The 24,628-nt window shown below is 46.0% G+C and overlaps 1 protein-coding gene across 1 annotated transcript in view; it reads right to left on the bottom strand.

The window, feature by feature from the left end:
- Positions 1-24,628, bottom strand: part of NPTN (neuroplastin) — an 879,289-nt gene that overhangs the window by 91,650 nt on the left and 763,011 nt on the right. Inside the window, exon 8 of the mRNA XM_069624603.1 lies at positions 15,550-15,619. Coding sequence (XP_069480704.1) covers positions 15,559-15,619 — 61 coding nt within the window. The 3' untranslated portion in view covers positions 15,550-15,558. The remainder of the gene's footprint in view (positions 1-15,549; positions 15,620-24,628) is intronic.

Here is a 24,628-nt window from a genome sequence, read left to right as displayed (position 1 = left end):
GCATGGGTGCTTGATTGGGTCGCACATCGCCAGTTTGAGCAGATGTGCAAACTAAGTTTGTTCCAGGTGCATTTTGTGCACTATTTTGCTCAGTACTCGTATTGGTGCAGGGGGAAGGAAGCATAAGCAGATTTCCCTGACCAGTTCATCCACAGGGCATTCCCCTTCAACACTGGTTAGGAAAACCTGGACGTGAAGTCTGGGCATTGAGGCTCTTGGCGAACAAGTCTAATGGGGGGGGGGGTGGCCCCATTGTGAGAATATTCCGTCTACGCTATCTATCTGTCCAGTTGCCACTCATGTTCTTCTGGTAGAAGGTATCTGCTTAAAGCATCTGCCAGACAATTGAGTTCCCCTGGAACGGTTAGGAACATGTTCCGCTTGAGTGTCCACTTATAAAATGTTCGGGATAGCTTGGACAGTGTGTGCCACCCAGCTTGTTTAGGTAGAATATGGCAGTTGTGCTGTCTGTAAGGCTTGCACTGTCTTGTTGCTGAAAGGCCTGAAGAGCCTTGAGGACTGCCACAAGTTATAGGAAGTTGCTATGGCTTTGAGCTGCAGCACGTGCCGACTGGGTGTGTGGTGAAGGAAGTGATGGCCACCCCCCCATCCGGCGAGTGAGGAGTCGGTAGTTGGGATCGCTTGTGCTGGTGGAACACGAAAGCATTTTCCTTTTAGCAGGTTGTCCCCGGACCACCAGCGAAGAGCCTGTATCAAGGTTAGCGAAACAGCCACTAGATCGTCCCACTGACCGCTTTCCTGAGAACATAGTTTCTCTAACCATTCCTGCATTGGGAGCATGTGCAGGGGCGCGTGTGGGACCAAGTGAACACATGAGACCATCATCCCAAGCAAGCGCATTGCTTTGCGTACAGTCATCTGGCAACCGGTCTTGCAGTGAGGTACTTGCACAAGCATATTTTGTACCCTCTCGTTTGACGGCAAAGCCAGCTCCTCTTGTCTTTACAATCGCCCCTAGAAATAGTTTTATTTGGCTGGGGGATAGGTTTGATCTCTTTTCGTTGGAGAAGCCCAGATTGAAAAGCAGGTCTATTGTCTTTTGTGCATTTTGTTTGCAAATTTGAGGATATACCCCGGTAATTAGCCAGTCTTCCAGATAAGGGTATACTGGGATGGACTTTCTGCACAGGTGCTCTGCCACAACTGCGATCACCTTTGTGAATACTCTTGGCGCTGAGGCGATGCCTAAGGGGAGTACCTTGAACTGGTAGTGTACTGCAGCCATCTTGAAATGCAGATATTTTCTGTGTGCAGGGAGCATTGAAAGATGAAAGTATGCATCTTTCATATCCAATGCTGCCATGTAGTCCGGCCATTTTAGGAGGGGGATTACTTCTTGGAGTGTGGTCATTGGAACTTTTGGGGTTTGACACATTTGTTTGCAGGGCGCAGATCTAGTAATTGGCGCATGGAAAGTTCTTTGGCAGAAGGAAGTAGGTTGAATTAAAACCCTTGTTTAACCAAGTTGCTGGGACCATCTCTATGGCGTCCTTTTCCAGCAGTGCCCTTACTTCTTCCAACTGTGTGCGCATTTCTTTTGGTGTCATTTTCCTCTGTCTTGGCAGGCGGTTTGGTGGTTTTTGTGACAGTCTGATACAATAACCGTCTGCCACATTGGACAACACCCATTTGACTTTATCCCCTCCCATGCGTGTGTGAAGTGTGAAATTCGGCCTCATACTGGAGTGGCATGGGAGGGGAGGGGACCTGTAGCAGTGAGTCATTGTTTGGGAGGGGTGGGGCCACTCCCAGATGAGGTTGTGCCTCTTCCTCTGGCCCTTTTATTTCCTCTTTGAAAACCGGAAGAGGAAGCGCGTCCTTGCCATGGGCCCCAAGAAGACTGTCCGCCAGAGTATAGCCAAAAGAGCGTTGAACACCCTGACCCCGAAACCTTCTGGAGTTTGAGGAGCCCTGTTGTACGTAAGGCTTGTCAGCTGGCCAAGGGATTTAAGAGGGTCATTCTTTTCAACAGCCTTACCGAAGAGTACATTAGGCTCCACAGGCATGTTAAGGAGGGTGGCCAGAGTCTCGAACTTAAAACCAGACTGAGCCAGGCGTGGCACTTGATGAGCGTGCCTTCTGCGATGATGCATCCGCGATGGTCTGCTACATCAAGATTGTTTTTTGAGGATGCAGTTTGATACCCGCTTGCCCTCTGCAATAGTACTTAACAATTGTGACTTTAGGGGTTCAGGAACAACTTCAATATGACGTTCCAGGGCACCCCATTTGTGGCAGCCGTAACTAGCTAGAAGTGTAGTGTTGTTCGTGATTCTGGCTTGGCATACTGCTGAGAAGGCAACATTTCTCCTGAAAGAACAAGTTACTTACCAACTGTAACATTCTTTTGACTGGATGTTCCTCCCACGTATTCCTCATCTAATGATCCTGCCAGCTTTGCGGCTTCGGAAAAAATATTCGCCAGAGGGTGCTGTGCACGAGGTTGTGGCGTCAATGTCCCTCGACGGGCTCCATACCGTGTTGACGTCACCATCAGTATAAATAGCTTGTGCCACTCCGTTGGCTTCAGTTCTGTTTCTACGAGGAAATATTCGAGGAACACCCAGGCGTACCTCATGACTGATAGAATCTTCGTGAGAGGAAAGTGTAAGTAACGTAAACTGTACTGCGGGGTAAAATGGGAGGGGCGATGAGGAATATGTGGGAGGAACATCAAGTCGAAAGAATGTTACAGTTGGTAACTTGTTCTTCGAATGGATTGTGTCCTCGCATGTATTCCTCATTTTATGATAGTCTCCCATAGCAGTGGTAATTTTGGAGGTGGGAGTACTAATTATTTTTCTCATGGACGGAATGAAGTACCGCCTTGGCAAATAAACCTTCATTGGAAGAAGTGGCATCTAAGCAATAATGCTTGATGAAGGTATGCATTACTGCCCATGTTGCAGCTGAACAAATATCTGCTGCAGGGACTCCCCTCTTCAGAGCCGCAGAAGTAGCCATCCCTCTAGTGGAATGTGCTTAAAGCCCATCCGGTGGGTCTCCCGCCAATCTGAAGCACTCAATTATAGCCAGAATGATCCAGCGGGATATAGTCTGTTTCGTCACCACTAATCCCAATTTATGGCCTGTATAACCTACAAAAAGTTGGTCATCTTGACACAATTTTGACATTATTGAAATGTAAAACCAGAGCCCTTTTAGGGTCCATTCTATGCACTCTCTCTTCTTCTTTGCCCAAATGAGGAGGATAGAATGTTGGTTATATCATTTTTTGTGACAAGTGGAATTCAGAAACTACGTTTGGTAAGAAAAAGGGTTTAACCTTAAGAACCACTTTGTCCTTGTAAAAAGTAGTATATGGAGGTTTACATGAGAGAGCCTGTAGTTCACTATGTTAATGCCACAAGGACAGTTTTTAATGTTAGAAGCCTCAAGGGACAGGAGTGCAGAGGCTCAAAAGGTATACAAGTTAGAAACGTAAGTACTAGATTTAAATCCCAAGTTGGGACATGAAAGGGGACTGGAGGGTACACATTAGTAAGCACTTTCAGGAATTGAATTATTAACGGAATTTTGAAGTAAGAAACCTCTTCCGAGGAGCACTTGAAAATGGACAGCGCAGTTAGATATCCTTTAATTGTCCCAATCTGGAGCCCCAGATTAGCTAGATGCAATAGGAAAGAGCACCATTGGGGTGCCACATTGAAAAGGGTCCACATCCTTATCTTTGCACCAGTTACTGAACTTGTTCCAACGATACCGGTACAAGGATTTTGTTGCTGGCCTTCTGGCCGAAAGCAAAATCTCCATGTCGTCATCCGGAAGATCCCAATCCTTGTATCTCAACCTCTCAGAAACCATGCGTGAAGGTTGAGTGTTTTGACCTCTGGATGGAGAACCGGACCTTCCTCTTGCGAGAGAAGATCCTCTCTTTGCGGAAGATGTATTTGGGGGCAGATGGACATGTCCAGAAGGTCCGGTTACCATGTTGTCCTGGCCCGATCCAGGGCAATTAGGATCATGGTTTGCCAAAATGTTCTCAACCTCCCGATTACTTGAGGAATCACGGGGACTGGAGGAAACGCATACAGAAGTGGGAACTTCCAATCTACCACAAACGCGTCTCCTAGAGCTCCTCCTGGGGGAAATTCCCTTGAACAGAACTGTTTGCACTTCCGGTTGACCGTGGTCACGAACAGAGCCACTTGAGGGGTTCCCCAAAGGGCAAAGCTCTCCAGAAGGACTTCCTGAGCTAGCTCCCACGCTGTGTTCTGCTCTCCGGCTAGATGAACTGCCGATAGAGAGATTCCCTCTCGTATTGCCCAGAACCAGAGCTGCACTGCCTCTCTGCACAGTGGTAGTGATCCTACGCCTCCGCTCTTGAGGTAGTACATGACCACCGTGTTGTCAGTCATTATCAGGACATTCTTTCCCTGTACAGAGGGCAGGAAGGCCTTCAGCGCAAGTCTTCTTGCCCACAGCTCCAATAGGTTGATGTGTAGTTTGGACTCCGATGGAGACCAACGACCGCTGATTGTCACATTGTTGGTGTGGGCTCCCCACCGCGCGAGTGAGGCGTCCGTTACTACTGTTCTCTCCAGCCATGGTTGCCAAAAAGATTCTCCCTTGAGGATGTTGTCATTGCGAGCACACCATACTAGATCCTGAGCAATTGCGCTCGGGACTTGCAGAAGATTCGACAGCCCCCGAGAATTGGGACCACTGAGTTCTGAGGGCCCATTAGAGAGATCTCATCCTCAGTCGAGCCTGTGGCACCAGAAAAATGCAGGATGCCATGAGGCCGAGCAACCTCCGACAATCAAAGGCCGGCAGATGCTGGGCATTCTGGAACTTTGTTACCATCTGCAGAATGTGGAGAGCTCTCACTACGGTAGGCGAGGCTTTGCCCGAGGAAGTATCCAAGACTGCTCTGATAAACTGGAGCTCTTGGGATGGTATCATGTGAGACTTCTTGAAATTGAGGGAGAAGCCCAGTTTGTGAAGGAAGTGACAGGTGATCGACAGATGTTCCTGAGCTTGTTCGGGAGAACGCACTCTGATCAAACAATCATCCAGGTAGGGGTAGACCTGAATCTACCCTCTGCTGAGACTCGCTGCCACAACCGTCATCAGTTTGGTGAAAACCCTCGGGGCGCAGGTCAGCCCAAATGGCAGAACACGAAAGTGAAAGTGAGAACCGCAAACCTCAGGTACTTTCTGTGCTAGGGATGGATTGGCACATGAAAGTAAACATCTTAAAGGTCCAATTATACCAATCAGTCTTGGAGTTGGAGAGCCTGAAGGATCTGAGAAAGGGTTACCATCTTGAACTTGTCCTTCCTGAGGAACTTGTTCAAGTTTCTTAAGTCCAAGATGGGTCTCAATCCTCAGTCCAAGATGGGTCTCAATCCTCCATCCTTCTTTGGAATGAGAAAGTAAGGGGAGTATCAACCCTTGTTCCGCTCCGCTACAGGTACATGCTCTATTGCACCTTTCTCTAGCAGGGTTAAAATTTCCTGCAACAGGAGCGGATCTGGAATTTTGACTGAGTTGGTTCCCGGAGGATGGTCCTGAGGCCTTTTTAGGAAGGGGAGGCAGTAGTCTTGAGCTTCTGTCTACAGTGCCCAAGCATCTGAAGTAATGCCCTGCCATTCTTTCAGATGCTGAGAGATTCTGCCTCCCACCGGGGTTTTGTGTGATAAGGCCTTAGTGATTTGGAGGAGACGGAGGGCAAAGATGCCGTTCCTGAGGCTGGTTTTATACTTTTTCCTCGTCCACCACGAGCGACATTTCTCTTGCCTCTTTGAATGGCCTGTCCTCTTCCTCTACCAAAAGAGTAGTACCGAAAAGAACAACCTCTGCAGGAAGATGAGCCCGAATAAGGTTTCTGAGACCGTCGCATGGAGGCGCTAAGATTTAGCCGCTGCTTTTGGAGGTCTCTAGTTTTTCTGAGCTTTCATCAGCTTTACTACCAAACAGCCTAAAGCCATCAAAAGGCATGTTGAGTAGTCTGGCCTGCACATCTGGTGCAAACCCCGACTTCCTCAACCACGCAAATCTGCGTAGCACTGTGCTTGCAGCCATGGATCTGCTGATACCATCAGCAGTATCCAGTCCATTCTGGAGACTTTTCCACCATTGCCTTCTTTCCGTCTTTGACAATATTTAGGAAACCTTCCCTTTCCTCACCTTCCGGAATATGTTCAGCAGCCGCCGAAATGCAGTCCCACAGGGTATGGGGAACCTGGCCAGGGTACAGGTGACATTAGTTGACTTGAGAGCCATGCTACCCGAGGTAAAGACCTTACGGGCCCAAGTCCCAACCTTCTTATCCTCTCTATCCGGGGGGGATAGATGGATATGTGCTGTTTGTCTTGAGGAAGTTGCAGCCTTAATAACCAGACTTTCTGGAGTGGGGTGCCTACTTAAACAATCAGGGTCAGAACTAGAAGTTCTATACTTCTTTGGAAAATGATTGTTGACTGCAGCAATTGTATCAAGAACTTCCCAGTTTTTTTTCTACCGTTCTTTGATGTGCCCTATGGAAGGGGAGAACTGGATCCTTCTGGGGCCCTGATCAAGTATATCAGTCACATCATCCTGATTAAAAGTGGTTGAGGCTCTACCCCAGCCCATGTATTCAACCACCCTATTCATTAGACTCCTGTACCTTGAATCTGCATGTTCTGCAGGGTCAGGTTTTGCAAACTCTAGCTCAGGTGACGTATCGATGCCACTAGCAGAGTGAAGGGTATCACACAAGTCTCTCATTTTCGATTCTGGATCGATTAATTCTTCTGGGACCTCTCTAGTACCATATTGCACCCAAAAGGAGAAAACTTCAGAGACACTTTCTTCAAATATAGAAGACAGACTTAAAGAAGTCTGACTTAGGTAAGAGAGTAAATCTCCTTTCCTGTACTTGAGTTTGGGTCGAAGGAACCTTTGATAGTATCGAAGAAGTCTTCGAAGACACAGATGAAGTCTTCGAAGACACAGATGAAGTCTTCGAAGACACAGATGAAGTCTTCGACAAAGGCGTCGAAGCAGTCTGCGCCGATGGAATCGACAAAGTCTTTCGAGGTTCACCATTACTACTGGATCTTTCCACAGTAGTTCCCGACTTCCCTGTGTCGTCCGACAGAGCGACCGGGGTCTGGCTCTTTTGAGGCTTCTTTGAGGGAGTCGAGTCCATCATCTTCCTTCTCAATTCATCCCATTTTCTTGGGGAATCAGACTTAGTCGGGCATCGTACCAATTCGGTAGACGTATCAGGAAGAAGAGGGAGATCCATGCCTCCTCTTAACCTTTTTTGAAGAGGAAGATGAAGAGCATCTCAATCTACTGCGTGATTGAGACCTCTTTGAATGTTTACGGTGATCCAATTCCTTCGAATCGCTCGATTTCCTATGTCTTTTTGAGGAGGCCTTGGAAGCTTCCTGCCCCACCGACAGTTTACCTTTCCTCTCAAGAAGGGCCTTCTCCGTCATCGACTGACAGGAACCACAGTCGCTAGTGTCATGGTCTGAACCTAGGCACCAAAGACAAACACCGTGAGGATCTATAATCATCATCTTCGATCCACAGTCGATGCATTTTTTTAACCCTGTCTTGGGAGTAGAAGGGGTGGAAGAAGACGACATTTTCTGAAGAAAATTTCAAAGCGCGCCGGTCTAAAGCAAAGCAATTGGAAAAACGGAACTGAAGCCAACGGCCGCGGCACCAGCCATTTATTCTGATGGGGACGTTGACACCGTACAAAGCCCGTCGAGGGTCATCGATGCCACGACCTCATGCACAGCGCCCTCTGCCGAGAATATTTTGTCCGTAGCAGCAAAGCTGCAAGGATACGATTATCATAAGATGAGGAATACGTGGGAAGACAAAATCCATTCGAAGCATAGATTTTCTTGCTTTCCTTGTCTGGCTGGGCCTTATCCAATGCCAGGGGAGTGCCCACCCTCTTTGTGGTAGTGGGGACCACTAGTGAATCAGGTTTTAGCTGACCCCTAATATACAGAGGGTTAGTGGGCACTGGCCTGAAAAGTTTCTCTATTCTGGGATTAACTGCCCTTGTGAGACTAGGCGCATGTCCGGAGGGATGCAGGTGTCTTTGGACAGACTGTAGAAGTGGAATAAACGGAGTGGTGGACTTTGTCTCCCAGAATCTCCACAAAGTCCTTGTCGACTTGTGCCTCTTGAACGTCAATGTTAAAATGTTGTGCACCCTTCAGCAGCAGTTATTTATATTGTAGATGGTTATCAATGGGAGAATCTGCTACCAGCGGGTCTTGGTGGTCTGTCGACTGGATGGCGTAGATATCATAGCTCCCCTCGAGAGCCAGGGTCTTGAGACCCTGTGAGATCCTGTGAGATCCTCATTGAACATGTCCTGAGAGGGGTCTTGGTAGGTCAAGGCTAGGAGATGGAGGGGGCATAGAGCAGAGGTGCTAAGCTGCGGCTCAAGATTAGGTTTTTTGGGCATGGGGTTGTTGTGTTGAGGCCCCCCGTTGTGAGGCATCTCCAAGGGACACTAGTTTTTCTGGATGCCTGTCCATAAAGTCCACAGAACAGGACATCCTTTTTAAAATTGTATTAAATTGTTCAGGAGTATTGTCACACGACAGTGGGAAGCCTGGCATAGTAGGGGTGGTTTGGGAGGGAGTCTGGTTCTTGTGGTGCACATCCCCTGAGAGTGTGTCTACAGGGGAGGAAGAAAGTACAACCAGAGAGCTTTTGGAGGACAAAGGAGTCGAGGATTTTGACTTTTTTGGTGACTTTGCTTTTAACAGGGTAGCACTGATGTGTGTTTATGAATTTCTGCATTTTTGGCAGTTGTTTGGGAGTTGCTCCTTTCAATCGTCTGATACTCGGTGCGCGAAAGAAGAGCGTTTGTGCATGGTGCCCGAACTGACCTTGTGGTCTGGTTTCGGAGGCCTGTTGTGAGGTGAAAGCATACGAGATGGCCCAGAGGACAGGGACGAACCAGAGGATTTTTCTGCCGACGCCGCATGGGCCTAGATGCTCAATTTCGTCGAAAGTCAGGCATGGGGTATGTGCTTTGTGTTCTTGGACTTGTGTGATATGGCTGCCAGGTGTCATCTCTGTCAGAGCCACCGGCCTGCTTATTGGAGATGGGGGGCCCGCACATGGAATTCTGATGAACCCCGCTCGCCTTCGGAGTCACTAAGGATCCGATACTGCCCTTGCTTCAATCCTCCGTCATGTCGATGGAGGCCTCGGCCTGCGTTGCGCGAGTGGCCCAGCCTTTGGTGCGTCAATCTTTTAGCGTCTTGGGTCAAAAAAGTTTGCAGGACTTGTAAAGTTAGTAATTGCACACTCAGTGCATGTCCTCCGATAGGAATGTTCAATGGCAGGTATGGCAACATTTAAAGGGAGTTGTGTCCATTTACTGAAAGGGCAGTTTGGCGAGAACAAGGGAAAGGGGATGGCAGAATATGCATTCTTTAAAGAGGTCAGTATGAAGAACCTCCCCCTTTCTCCCTACTGTAAGAGCCGAAGCCCAAAGAGGCCAGTGTAGGCAGTGTCTCGTCATCGATTCACGCAAGTAGTCGACAAAGTTGTCAGTCGAAATCCATTCACCAGTCTGGTAGCCGTGCTGCAAATGCAGAAAATAAGGAGAGAAAGAAAAGTCTAACAGTAAACTTTCAATCAAAAGGCATCAGCCTGGAAAGGAACTCCAACTGGCAACCGACCACAATAAGGGAAAGAAACAATCAGTGAGGAACCTCGAGGCGTGAAGGACCATGGATACAGTACACGTCACACTAGGGATAGTATTACTAACATGCTCGGTCTACGTCAGTTTGAGTTTTGAAAACAAATCTTTTTACTCAACTACTACCACTAGATGTTGGACTCTGCAATGCATGCAATCTAAGCAGTTCCACAAGCCTAAGAAGGGATACATTACTCATCTGGAATCATATTTCTGATGTTTATATCTGCTTAGATTCACATGCTTTGCATAGGCCGACATATTACACATGAAGTTTTTCGAAGTTTGAAAAGGAGCGCGAACAGGGCGTGACTAATACTATCCCTAGTGTGACATACCCATCATCCCACACATGTTGAGGTCCCTCAGAGTATATGTTTCTGACGAGAGGGAGCGCAATTTGGAATTGTGGAGTGTAGGTAGAGATCTATGATCTTCTCCCAAGCACCTTCTACTCCAAGAGGTGAGGCAGTGCGGGCGCATGTGAATCTAATCCGATACAAGCATCGGAAATACGATGGATAAGTAAGGTATCCCTTCTGAGGCTTGTGGATCTGCTTAGATCACATGCTTTGCATAGATTAGCAAGCAGTACTTGGAGGTGGGTTGTTATAAGGTAGCGTGGCAAAGAGATGCTGAAGCACCACTAGTCCCACCTGTATATCACCCCTGGTATGTGTGTCCAAACAATGTTGGGTGAATGTGCGTACTGAACTCAAGTGGCATCAATGCAAATGTCATCCAGGCGTACATTTGTATGAAGGCTAGAGTTGCCTCTGTGCCTCGAGTTAAGTGTGCTCGTTCTCCAAGCAGGAGAGTAACAGAGTTGGATGCAGTCGACAATCCATTTAGAAACTTCTGCTTTAGAGATAGGGTCCCCTTCTCTTGCAGTGGCTACAGATACAAAGAAACAGTTTTTTTTTGATTGGCTTCATCTTTAGATGGCAGAACATAACAGCACTGTGTACATCTAGCGTATGAAGGTTTTTTTCTGTGTTTGTTGGATTTTGGAAAAACACAGAAAGCTCTATAGCTTGATCAACATGGAATTTAGATAACTTGGGTGAAAATTGAGGATGTGTGCGTGGCACCACCTTGTCGTCGTGTATAACTATAAAGGGGTGTGGGGTGTTGTACTGACGGAGCTTGTAGTTCGCTAACCTTTCTGTTCGAGGTAACTGTTACAAGGAAAGACATTCTTTATGCAAGATGTTCCAAGACTAGCCCTGTGCATGGGCTCAAATGGGGCTCCCATGAGTCTTGTGAGTATGATAGAGGTCCCAGCCTGAAGTAGGATTAGAAATGAGGAGGGTACAGTTTTTTATGCCTTCCATGAAAGCTTTAACTACAGTTACATTGCACCACAAAATTTTATTTTTAGATGTGGTTTAAGCGGAGAGAGCCGCTTTGCGTACCTTGAGCGAGTTAAAGACTAATCCCGAGTCAAGTAGATCAAGCGGGTAGTTGACTATTGGACGGTGGGCTGTCGGTTGGAGTAAGAGACCGTGTTCTGTACCATAACACAAAGCATTTCAATTTGTTAAAATAGCAGTGCCTTGTGTTAGGTGTGCATGCTTCTTTGAATATTTCCATGCACTTTTGGTCTAAGTGGACAAATTCTACAACGTCTTAGTTCAGTATCTAAGGGCATGGATGGATCGTTATTCCCTGATCCAGAGTTAACAGGTTGTCTGGACAATGTAGTTTCATGGGAGGACACAAGGACATAATTTGAAGATGGGAAAACCAGGTCTGTCATGCCCACATTGGAGCCATTAGGATCAGTGTTACTTGTTCCTGGTGTAGCATGGACTATTTTGTTGTGATACGGATTGGGGGGGTGGGGGGGACACGGGAGTGTAGGCACATTTCCCTGACCAGTTCATCAGGAGTGCATTCTCCTCGACTCTTTTCTGGTGAAACAGGACCGGTAATCTTGGCGTTGCACGTTCTCTAGGGTGAAGAAAAGGTCAATTTCTGGGAACTTCAGTCTGAGAAGGCATTGTCTAGCATGACTGTTTATTTGCCACTCGTGCTCCGAAGATAGCATTGCACTCCTACTTAGCACGTCTGCCAAAGAATTGAGTTACCCTGGAACATGTTTTGCCACTAGGAACATGTGATGTAGAGCCCACAGCCAGATGTTCTGAGCTAGTTTGGCGAGTGTTACCCAGAGTTTGTTTATATAAAACATTGCAGTGGTACTCTGAGGACTAGGACTGTCTTGTGCGCTAGCTGACTCTTGAAGGCTTGAAGTGCTTTGAGAATTGCTAGTAGTTACAGAAGGTTGATGTGCTTTCAGGTTAGCGCCCATGTCCACAGGCTGTGAGCAGTATGATGAAGTGAGCACCCCACCCTGTCATTGACGCATCGTTTGCGAGTGGCTTTGATCGCTGGTATCTGGAAAGGCTTTTCTTTTAGAAGATGGTTTCTGTTCCACCACTGTAGCGATTGAACCAAAGGTTGCGAAACCACCACTAGGTTGGTCCCACAACACGCTCGCCTGCAACCATTGTTTTGCTAGCCACTCTTGCATTGGACGCAAGCACAGCCTGGCGTGGGCCACTGGGTAGATGCAGAAGACATTCCCAGCCAGGGATATGCCTTTTGTACCGTCAGCTGACGAACAGCTGCATAAAGAGTCATTTGAAACAGCATGTTTTGGACCCTTTCTTTTGAGCGGAAGAAGACTAGTACCTAGTCAGTTTTGATCAGTGCCCCCAGAAATTGCTTTACTTGGCTGGGCAGTAGACTGGACTTTGTTTAGTTTACGGAGAAACACAATCAGAACAGCAGATTGATTGCATGTTTTGAAGGCACCTCTGGGGAGAGCCGCTGGTAATTAGCCAGTCTATTTAATGGTACACGGGAATGGACTGCCTTCGCAAGTGGGCAGCTACCAGTGTTTGGACCTTTGTGAATCCCCTGGGGGGGCTGATACAGTGCCGAATGGTAGCACCTTGAATTGGTAGTGCTTGTCCCCAATTTGAATCCGAGGTATTTTTTGTGCGCTGGCAACATTGAAATATGAAATTATGCATCTTTCATGTCCAAAGATGCCATGTAATCTCCTAGTTTCAGTAGTGGGTAGACCTCCTGTAGGAAAAACGAACGCAAGTGTATCCTATACAGATTCTTAGGACAGAAAATATCCAGAGCAGTGGAGCACCACCAACCAGCCTCCTTATAGCCCAGGTAAAAAGGGGGACCGAATGGGCTGGGTCTTAGGACTTGCTGTGACGATTTTCCTTGGTTATGAGGTCTGTGTGAGGGCCAGACCACCTTAAATAGTCAGGGATAAGCCGAGGAGGAGGAACCGAGGCATGGTCAGTGAAAATGGTTAATGAATTTACATGTAACGACTTTAGCTCCCTCCGGCACATGATTCGTAGTCAGGCCCTGCCTCAAACCACAGCCGTCCTGCTGGCTTCAATCATGAAGCTGTAATAAAAAAAAAAAATAAAAAAAGAAATCTGATATTTCCTGGTTTATTCCAACCCCTCAATTTCAAGGTAAAGTTTCCTTTCCACACCCCAAGTAAATGGATAAATGCTTCAAAAGATTAACAGAATCACACATTGTCAGCATTTATACCCATTCCTTACATACAAATCAACCCACCAGCAACCTATCAGGTAAATCCATTATAAACACAAGGCAGATTTCCACAGCCACCCCCCCTCAACTACAATGCAGAGCAACATTTAGTGAAAGCTAGGTACAAACCACAATTGTGTGCAACAATGAAGCAGGTGACATGGTTTCACTTCATAGAATGCAAACATATATTTACATGTTTTTGCCGTGGAGATGCGTTATCAGGTCCCTAACTTAGTACAAAATACGTTTTGAAACAATATAAGTAGTCGGGATATAAAATATGGTAAATATGGCAAGACAAGTTTTGTCAAAAGAAAAATGCTGAGGAAATATTGTGACAGGATCATTTAACTATTGTGAAATAGTTAAACGCAAATGGGTGTGTGCGCAATGGTAAACAGGGCTTGGTACTACGTATTGTTCGGGTTTCTTTTTTGCCCTCTTCCCTTTAATATGTACACAACATAAGTTCTAAAAATATATGGTTCAAGAAATAACCACACGGCTTTTTATACAGGAGTTTTCGATGTTGAAAGCAATCATTTTCAATGTCACCTTATGGACTGCCCCGTTTGGTACAATTCAATATTTTTTTTTTACACTAAACAAGTTAGAATTGTGTTCGGACTTAAACGATCGTAGGCACTTGGTTAAAATATAGTTTTTAAAAAAGGGGTCCAACTATGAAAGTTTTACTTTGCCCTAGCCACCGCACACAGCTTCCTTAGTGCCAGAGCTAGCTCGAGTATAGCTTCAACGTCTGCTGAGTCTTTACCACTGCGCCAGCCTTACCTCATGCGTTAAAGAAGCTGTCTGCTGCACATGGCACAGACCAGAACCACCCTTCTGTAGTCTGCCCACAGGTATCGCTACGGATAACTTTGGAGTTTTAAACTATTTAAGATCATGACTGAGATTATAACTAAAGAACGTAGAGACTTGCGGTTCCCATTTGTGCCTCATTTGCACCCTTATATTGCTCGTGTTAGATCAATATTGCATTCCACCCTATTACGCTTCAGTTAGACGTCTCAGTTGGTATCTGCCCTGCTGCAAATACCAAAATGCAACTTGGTGTTCACAAGCTCGAATGGGGGTAAGGTGGACTCATCCTTTCAGCCTTGTGAAGTTGATAAAAGGTGCCACTGAATAAAAGTAATTACTAATATTGTACAACTGGAGTTGGCAGGTAAAGGACTTTCATGAACCATCAAATCAAACTTATCAGCAAATGGCACAGGATCTAAACATCTAACTGCCCATCAAGTCGGTGTCGCACAGCATGGCAAACAAGGAGGGGGGAAGGGGAGGACGGGAGGGGATGGGGGGAAATCGCCCAGACAATTTATTTTTACCACCAGCTGATGCAACAAAAAGGAACTTATTGTCCACCAATGAGATTACACCTTCACTGAAGTGCGTGTGTGCAAGTATTTGTGTGAGACTAAAAACTTCACTTGTGTGCAAGAGAATGTGTGTGAGAGCTAGTGCACTAGAAAGTGCGAGTATTCATGTGACAGTGTCAGACATTCACATGAAGTGCCAGTAGGAGCGTAGGTATACGTGTTTGTGAGAATGGTTGCGCTTCAGTGTGTGCGTATAACATGTGACTGCAAACGTAAATGCATGAGTGTGAACAGAACAGTGCATGTGTGCGAGATCAGGAAGTATGATAAAATGTGTGAGTGGAAGGGTCGATGTGGGATTTAGTGTGCAAGTAGTGCCCACGCTTAAGAACTGGGTACTTACAACCTGCACCCATCACAGGTTTATCTGCTTTTCCTACTGTTACACTGAATCCTGCCCTTCCAACCCTTTTTTCTTACAGCGCCAAGATTAGCAGGTCCACAAACAGTGGCAGGAGGGTGCAATACAAGACCACTTACATCAGCAGTAGGTGCTTTGAAATAAAGAAGGTGTTAAAGACATTCCTACCATATTTCGGAAAGACCTTCGACTTACAGGAATGTGTACCATCCTATGTGTCAGAATCTGAATTTATAGGTGTGTGTACATTAAGTGTCTATGCAGGTGAGAGGCACGTGTACTTTAAGTATAGAAAAAGGTGAGATAACCATGCATAAGACTAACTTAACAGCAGTAACTATTAGACAAAAGTCTGTAAAGGCAAGCTCGTCTGCCTGTTTTAAATAGAAAATGTGCATATAACCTAGAAATCCACAGGCACACACCAACACCACCTCGCACACATTCGGCATACTTACAATAACCATTTAATTGGTGTTCCTCTGTCGCAGGTTCTTGTCTTTGTGATTGTTGGTAGAGTTGGTTTTCCTACAAAAAAGTGAAAAACACATCATTTGAAATTAATTCTTAGGGCGAATTATGCAAAGACTCTAGAAGCAAATAAAAAAAAACAACCAGAACAAGATATGATTAAAGGGGGCAAGTGTGGGAGGTTACAGCAACACTGGAAGTCATTCATGAAACTGCTGTGTTATCTTGCTGTGAAATGTTTGTTGACCACGAATGGGGAAAATTCATAGACAAAATATAAGGGGTAGGCGACTTACACTTACTTGTCCCTTTACAATAGTGAATCAAACTCTCTTTGTAACTGATTTGAGAGTCGAACAGTTGATCTATGAGTAAGTAAAGAATAAGGGAATAGTTTCTTACCTGCAACTCAATTTCTCCAGCATTGGTATCTTTCATGGATTCACATGCTTAGAATATTCCCCGTCGACAGACTGGAAACCCTCGGTACATTTATAAAGCCGTTTCCCATAGGACACAAAAGTGCCGGAAGGTTTCCTATCTGCGTCGTTTTTGGGGCCGCCCATGCATGCCCCACTAGGACGCAGCGGTATAAATGCCCCGCCTCCGCGGCTCCCTTCAGCTTTCGACCCCTCCAAAGCAGAATGGGGTGAAAACCTAGTTATACAAGTAGATTGCATTCCGGGGAGGCCGACGGGCGCATGTGAATCCAAGAAAGATACCAATGCTGGAGAAATGGAGTTACAGATAAGAAACTATTCCCTTCTCCAGCATTAGATCTTTGCTGTATATTCTATTCTAAGCATGTGGATCCATGAGTGATCCTGAAAAGGGGAGGTGTGAATGCAATCCGGCACCCTCCTAAGGATACCTATACCGAACCATGCTTACTTAAAACTGCCAACGTATAAATACGCCAATGTACATGCACATATATCTATATATCTATCTATATATTTTCAAAAAAGGAAAAGAATGCCCTAGGACAGGGCAAAATTCGATGGGTTGCACTCCCAAGAGCAGCTGAGAAACGAAATCCAGTCTCAGCAAGGAAAAGGCATGACAGCAAATCCAGGCAGTACAAGTGTTTATTAATAAAAAGGTGCAGCAAAAAGGGAAAGCTGGTTACAAAACGACGCGTTTCGCGGTACACTGACCGCTTGTTCACGTAGGTAGGGTATTTCATGGAAGAAGGACTTCTTATATATGCTTTAAAAACCTCTATGATACAAGTGCATAGAATGTCCCCATTCACGAGGTGGTACAAAATGATGAACACATGGCAGCCATCTTAAAAAATTTAAGGAACTTCAACATGAAGTGTGTTAAGTAAAATAGAAACACATCGTAAGTGTCAATGCATCAACCAAATGTTCTATGATTAAGAATATAGCAACAATTGCACAGATGTGCTGGCTGCGAGGACTGGAGGAAAATGGCAAAAAGAAAGCCTCAGATACACAACGTGTGTGAAAGGAAAAATATATATAAAAAAAGATATATAAATATATATAAATACACATCGTTCAAAATAAACGTGTGTTTTCCAATAGTATATCTGTCAACAAGGCTGGTACCCAAGATTAAATAAAGTAAAAAAATAATGCCATTCTAAGGCAACCGCCAAAAACAGATGGCGCAAGACTGCTCTTCCCATTTGTACCTCGTCCGCATGCTGCCGTTCGAGGCAGTAATGGTGGGTAAACGTGTGAGGCAATGACTATGCCACCGCCTGGCAAATGTCTGCCAGTGGGATTCCTGCCCACAACGCCATCAAAGACGAAGTTGCCCTCGTGGAATGAGCTCTTGGACGCTCTTGTAGCGGTTTTCCCGCTTTGGAATGTCAGAAGGCAATCATCGACGAGACCCATCGGGCCAGTCCCTGCTTTGAAATTGCTTTTCCTCTCGCCGATGGACCTTATGCAATGAAGAGTTGCTGCGTAGATCTAAGTTGTTGAGTCCGATGAAGGTAACATTTTAGAGCTCTCTTCATGTCCAAGGTATGGAGGACTTTTTCCGCAGCCGATGAGGGGGTCGCGAAAAAGGTAGGCAGGACAATGGACGAGTGTTTATGATAAGCCGTAGGAACTTTTGGAATGAAACGAGGATTAGTTGACAGAACCACTTAGTCCTTAAAGAACCTTAGATACGGCGGGTCTACGACCAATGCTTGCAATTCAGAGGACTATGTGTCCATTGGTTCAAAGGGTGCTTTCATTAACCCTGCTAGCACCACATTAAGACTCCACGTTGGTGGAAAACGTTTAATCGGCGGGAATGTTCGGAACAGACCCCTCGAAGTGTTTCACCAGCCTGTCACTAAACAAGGGAGACTGCCTCCTCCTCGTGAACCTTGAGATCACCGCCAGGTGTACCTTTATTGATGAAAAGGATAATCCGCTCTTCGCTAGGTTTAGCAGATACGGTAGAAGTTGCTCCGGAGTTACCCTTAGAGATTGCACTCCCGGTTGTCCTTGACACCACGTACAGAACCTTCTCCACTTACATGCGTACGACTTGGTGGAAGGGGCCCGTGCTGCCTGCAGGATTCTCCGACAATCCGACAAAATGCTCAAGGCACCAAATTCCGAAAAGTCAGGAGCCAAGCTGTGAGATTGAGACTGTCTGGATTGTGATGCCACGCTGTTCCTTCGTCCCGGGACAAGAGATTGGGAACCTTCGGGAACGTTACCGGTTGTTCTATTGACAGGTGAAGCAGGTCGGAAAGCCACAGCTGCCTCGGCCAACACGGTGCCACTAGGATGACCCGGCACCTGTACCTGCGTATCCACTGCAGAGTTCTCCGTATAAGAGGGAACGGGGGGAAGGCGTAGAGGAACTTGTCCGTCCACGGGAAGGAGAACGCTTCCCCCAGAGAACCTTCCTGTGGCCACATGTTGGCATACATCTCGCACTTCTTGTTCCTCTTCGTTGCAAAGAGATCCAGCGGAGGGCGTCCCCATTTCTCGAAGACCTTCGACAACTGAACGCTGTCTTTCTCCCGTTCGTGTATTTGGTCCATTTTTCTGCTGAGTGAGTCCGCTTGCTTGTTCCTTACTCCAGGGAGGTGATGAGCTACGATGGATATATCGTGTTTCAGAGCACAATGCCACACCTGAGCCTCGATGGAAAGGGTTGTGGACCGCTTGCCCCCTTGCTTCCTCAAGTAAAACATCGCTGTCGTGTTGTCTGTCAATATTCTCACTATGGAACCTCTGATGTGCGGCAGGAAAGACTTCAAGGCCCAGCGCACTGCTCTCAGTTCCAGAACGTTGATGTGCAGGAGTGACTCCCTCCGGGACCAACGACCTTGCGTTTGTAGAGTGCCCATGTGTGTCGCCGACACATTGGTATGTGGAAGTACGCGTCCTGCAGGTCCAGAGACGCCAGAAAATCCCCTTCCTGAAGTGATCGGATCACTTCCTGGAGCGTGAGCATCTTGAATTTTAGGCTTTTCAACGTCTTGTTGAGATCGCGCAGGTCTAGAATGGGACGCCATTTTCCGTTTGGTTTTTTCACTACAAAGTATCGGGAATAAACCCCTTGACCCTTCTGCGACGACGGAACCAATTCTATAGCACCTTTTTGTAGGGTTGCCAGTCAAACGATCGAATCTAAAGGGTCGACTGGTCAAAGGATCGACACCAAAGGGTCGACAGGTCAAAGGATCCCCCCACCCCCTTTTTTTGCTAAAAAACACGTTTTCCCTAAACGAAAACCTAAAAAGAAATACATATAATAAAAAAAAAATTCGATCCTTTGACCTGTCGACCCTTTGGTGTGGGTGGCGATCCTTTGACCTGTCGACCCTTTAGATTCGATCCTTTGACTAGACCCCTTTGTGTAGCTTAAGTGCTACTTCCTGCTGCAACACGCTCAGATGGGGTTGCACTACAAATGCCGGAGGAATGTGCGGAGGGTTGCTTTTGAATTGCAGGGAATGTCCGTACCTTACTGTGGCCAACACCCACTGATCCGTTGTTATTTGCTCCCATTCGTCAATGCAGTATGATACTCTGCCTCCCAGAACGTTCCGATGCCCGTCATTGCTGGTCCTTGGTCTGCTCATCTCTCGTCGATGACGAGTAACCTGTTCTCTTCCTGGAGGTCTGGTAGTCCCAGCGTCGCTTTGCCGCTTGAGAAGCCCGTCTGTATCCCTGGGAGGGGTACGCCGGCCTACTGAAGGATCTGTCTCTCGATGCCGAGAATCTTGGGTTTCCCGATGCTCCCATAAAGGGACGAAAAGAACAAACTTCGACCACTCTGGAGGGCACCCAAGGAACGCGCCGTGTCCGAGTCCTCCTTCATGCCCTTCAGGGCCTCGTCCACCTTCTCGCCGAACAGGTGGTCTCCCTTAAAGGGCATATCCAGCACCTTGTATTGCACCTCTGGTCTAAAGTTGGTGCATTTTAGCCATGCTTGCCTTCATAGAACCACCCCGTTATTCACCTGTTTAAACCCCGATTCTGCAAGGTCCACCGTGATGTTTATGGCATGATTGGAGGCCTCTTCACCTTCCCTGACGAGTAACATTGCCGCCTTGCGATGTTCTTCCGGAAGATGCTCCAGCACAGGTGCCAGTAGGTGCCACATCTCTGTCGTATCTGGCTACTATAGCCAGAGAGTTGGCCGCTTTCTCTGTGGTTGCTCCTACCGACAGCACTTTTTTGCCAAAGGCATCCTGTCTTCTGGCCTCACTTTCCGGGGGGGTTGTGCACTTGTGCTGGGCCCTCGCCTTTCTCGCCGCCGCCGCTGTCACCAACGAGTCAGGGGTTGGTTGGGAGGACAGACACTTGGGGATAGCTTCTAAGGCCTTACATTTTTTCTCCAGGCGACCTTTTATTGCCGGTTCCGAGAAAGGGTGTCGCATGGTCTGTAACCCCTCCTGCCACACATGATCCTGGATGGGTACCGAGAACACCGACTTTCCCTTTCCCATGTGGTCGAAAAGAAAAAAAACAGTCCTTTCTCTACTCTTCTTGGGCCAACCCGAATTCTGTACACGCTTTGGGCATCATGGCGTGAAATGACCCAATGTCGTCCGGGGGAGACTGTTGAGCTGGGCTTCTCGGGGTTTCTAATTCCACCTCAGACTCCCAGAATGGATCCCTGGAGGGGAAAAGTGAGACATCCAATAAGGTTCTCCTTTCCGAGTCCGAATCTATCAGTTCTCCCTCCTCGTGGCGTGCAGCTGAGAGGTCTTCACCCGCTGGCACTGCCGTGGGGATTGACGGAGGTAGCCGACGAGACAGGCCCGGTTCGTCGATGGCCGACCTGGCCGGAGTTGCTAGAGGTAGCCTCTCATCCAGTATCTTCAACAAAGTCTGTAACGTGGATAAAACCTCCAGCAACAAGAGTGACTGCGGATTAAGAAGAGGGGTAGACCCCGGAATGCCGGCTCCCCCGGAGAGAGAGGCTTGGTAATTCCTCGTAACCCGAGGTCTGCTACTCTCACATCCTCATCTCCCGAGGACACCGACAAGGCTGCCTCTTGCTGCAGTAGGGTCTCCGGCAAAACTGGGCCGATTACTTCTGGTCGCCAGGCCTCTTGCGGAATCTGTCGACGAGGCTAAAGCTGGCCCCGTCGTCGTCGCCACCATCTGCGGTCCAAGAATAGTTGAGACCAATTGTATCAGTGGCAGAGAAGGGGTCGACGACTGCCCTGCCGTCAACAACGGTGGTGGTCGTGTAGGTCCCTGAGGCGTTCCCGCCTTTTACGAACTTGACCTACGCTTCTCGACTCAAGGTCGATCTATGGTGATCGCCCGAGTAGGATTTCGACTTTTCCTTTCTGTCTTTCTTCGTCCAAGATGAGGATGACAAGGCTTTCTTCGATGAGGACTCCTTAGAACGGCTCCTCGATGATTCCTTTTCTGCCGGTCGTGATTTCTTCACCGGGGGTTCCGACGATGTCGAGCGGCGCGGGGCCCCTGAAGATTTTGACGCCGAGTCCACGCTGCGCGTGGAGCCTACCTCCGAAGGCGGGTATGCCCCCGCTCCATAGTTTAACCATGCCACTACTCACCGACTTCGATCTTTAAGTGTCTTCTGGGAGAAGCCCTTACATATGTCGCACTTGTCTGCCGAATGATGAGGGTGCAGACAATATATGCAATCCATATGCCCGTCCCCCTCATACACTTTCATCAACCCGCACGTAGCGCACAGGCGGAACAGCGCTTTTCCATACATCAGGACAAAACTCTAACAGCACAACCTTGACAAAATAGTAGACTCCACGAGGTGCTCCCACTACTTTGGAGACGGTTGAAATCTGAAGGGAGCAGCGGGGGCGGGGCATTTATACCACTACGTCCTAGTGGGGCATGCGTGGGCGGCCCCAAAAACGACGTAGATAGGACACAAAAGTGTCAGAAGTTTTCCTATGGGAAACGGCTTTATAAATGTACCGAGGGTTCCCAGTCCGTCGACGGGGAATATTCTAAGCATGTGAATCCATGAAAGATCCAATGCTGGAGAAATCAGTTACTACTAATGCATGCTTTGTAAATCCTCCCAAAACGACTAGAATTGAAAGTGTATTCTGGGACCCATTAAAAAAATAGCCCTGGCGGTATGTTCTGATCAGGATTACCATTGAAACAATTAAAATCGAAAAAGTTGTGATGGGCAACATGGACACGCATCTAGTAAGCGCTTGAGATCTACCCTCTGTGCTGCATATTCCATAGTTTGCACTGAAACCATTTGAAATCAGTACATCCCTTCAAATGGAGCAGTCTAACCCCCCAAATGCTAGACCAGGTTTCTTCTATGCAGAACGAGCAACCCCAGGCATGGTTCTCTCTGCCCCTGTTGGGCTTCTTTAGATAGGTGAACTGGAGTTTTTAAGACCAGCAAGTGATGAATTCAGCTCAAAATAGCGACCACGGTCTAGTTGCTGTCTAACAGGCACTTTTACCTGGTTTACATCAGATTTCTGTGAAGCACATGGGCATGGACGACATGAATGTTCTCCTAGTGCGCCTGAATTCTGAACAAAGTAAAATAGAGAATTCATTTACAATTTAACTAGTTTTCTTGTTTTTTTTTTTCAGGGATTGGAGGGTCTACCATTAATCCAGATCTGTGTTTTTTGATGCCCTGTTCTTTCACGTGAGGAGCCAAGTTTACCATTTTTCATCCTGTGAGAAATACATTTGTGCCTTTCATCCTTGAAAACTTTATAAGTATAAATAATGGAATTTCACACATCAGAACGTGAGGATTGAAAATGGGACACTCATGGTGGCATGTATGATTAAACATTTCTTACATGTTTTAATAATTGGTTTGTTAATGGTTGTAGGAACAATTAAATGTGACGTGTAGGCCTAATTCAATATTCTGGTGTGCAAGGTAAATTAATGGATTACATTAGTTTATTACACACCAAATAAAATATTCAGCAATGTTCTTGTCCCCATTGTAACATTCTTTACTGTTTTGTGTAGTCAGAAACTTTGCTGATTATTGTGCTGAACAACACATGAACACGCAGACATTGGAAGCCAGGTGATAGGCCTCAAAACAAGTTGGCATTGCTTTAGTTAATCTGAAAAAGATTAATCTGTTATGGTATTTGTTGTTTACCAGACGTTTTGTTGATATGAATGAATTTAATGTTTGCCATTTTGATACACTGAATTTTTAATTTCTTTGACTATAAAACACCTTTAAATAGCTTTCACTCAATTTATGTGTAACTTTAAATCTTGCCACCCCTTTTCCTGTTTGTCATAGTATGTTGTGAATAGGGGTTTAGGACATTTGTATTTGTTAAAAATTGACCGATTTAAGAAAAGAAAATCCTTGTGTGTTTTTTTGATGTATTAATGGTCCTCAAAGAATCTGCAGTTACTAGAATAGTCATGCTCCGGATGATCATTCACAAAGTCTTTACATCTGGTTTGCTTTCTTGCCCTCAAACCTCAGTGATGTGCATTATTTTTTTTTAATGTTCATGATCTTGTAGTGTCTTGTTTAAATGCTTCATTATTGCCGTTATAGTCTGACATAATTACCTTTCAGTTAACCAGAATATATTGATAGTTTACAATGCAGAAGGAGAACTTGCAAATCAATGTTATTTTTTCTGATTGTCATGATTGATTGGATTCCTTTATTGATATATTACATTGCTATGAGAGGTTGTGAAATGGATAATGTTGAGCATAAAATGGCTGAGCTTGAATATATGTAGGACCCATAGTATTTAAATTACATAACCGAGTTTTGATTTGGTAATGAGGAATAACCAGATAAAATACTGTTGTAATAATGAACTATGGAATGTGATGTTTTTATGTATTTAGTAAAATCTGTGGTAACCAATGAATTGAACTATATGGATTACTTATTGCGCTCCGATTTAGTGCTTCACCTATGCTAGTCTATCTGGCTGGTTAAGACATCATGCTTAGTGTGCTCATTAAAATCTTAGAGTTTTATTGCCTATTGTTTTTTGCGCTACGTAGGATTTATTTAATGTTCATTAATTTGTATAGTGACATTTTCAAATACATGGTTATATTTTGCTTATTTAGTGTGACTTGTGTACATTCTTTGAATATATTGGTTAAGTAATAGAAAATCAAAACAATCTGAATATTTAGTATGTGCTGTTTTTAAAAAATTGTTTTTAAATTCAAAATTCAACAAGTTTCCTGTTGTAATGCCAATTTGCAATCGCAAGTCTGGGATGATGTTCTGTCTTGTCACTGCCAATGTCTAATTTGGCTAAGGTTGTGATCTTTCAGTTCATGCCAATGTGCAGAAAGCAGGTGGGGTAGATGACATTTTTCATGTGTTCCTGTATTCCTTCAATGATTTTAATTTCTATTCCCCACATATGTTGTAAAACAAATAACACTTCACAGGTGGTATTACACCATCAAAATTGTGTATCCTCGTGATACATTGGACTGAAAATTCTTTGCACTGGTCATGCCCTATATATGCAATGTGCAGTTTCCATGCTAGCAGAATCTTAGTTTTGGGGATAACCAGGCTTCTTGTCCCAATTACTTTTCGATAAGTTAATGGGACCAACTTATTTTTTTTAAC

The sequence above is a fragment of the Ambystoma mexicanum genome, chromosome 11 (genome assembly GCF_040938575.1).
Source record: "Ambystoma mexicanum isolate Mex_15411 chromosome 11, UKY_AmexF1_1, whole genome shotgun sequence".
NCBI classification, from domain to species: Eukaryota; Metazoa; Chordata; class Amphibia; order Caudata; family Ambystomatidae; genus Ambystoma; species Ambystoma mexicanum.
Note: the sequence above shows the minus strand (reverse complement) of the source record. Positions and strands in the feature narration are given on the sequence as shown.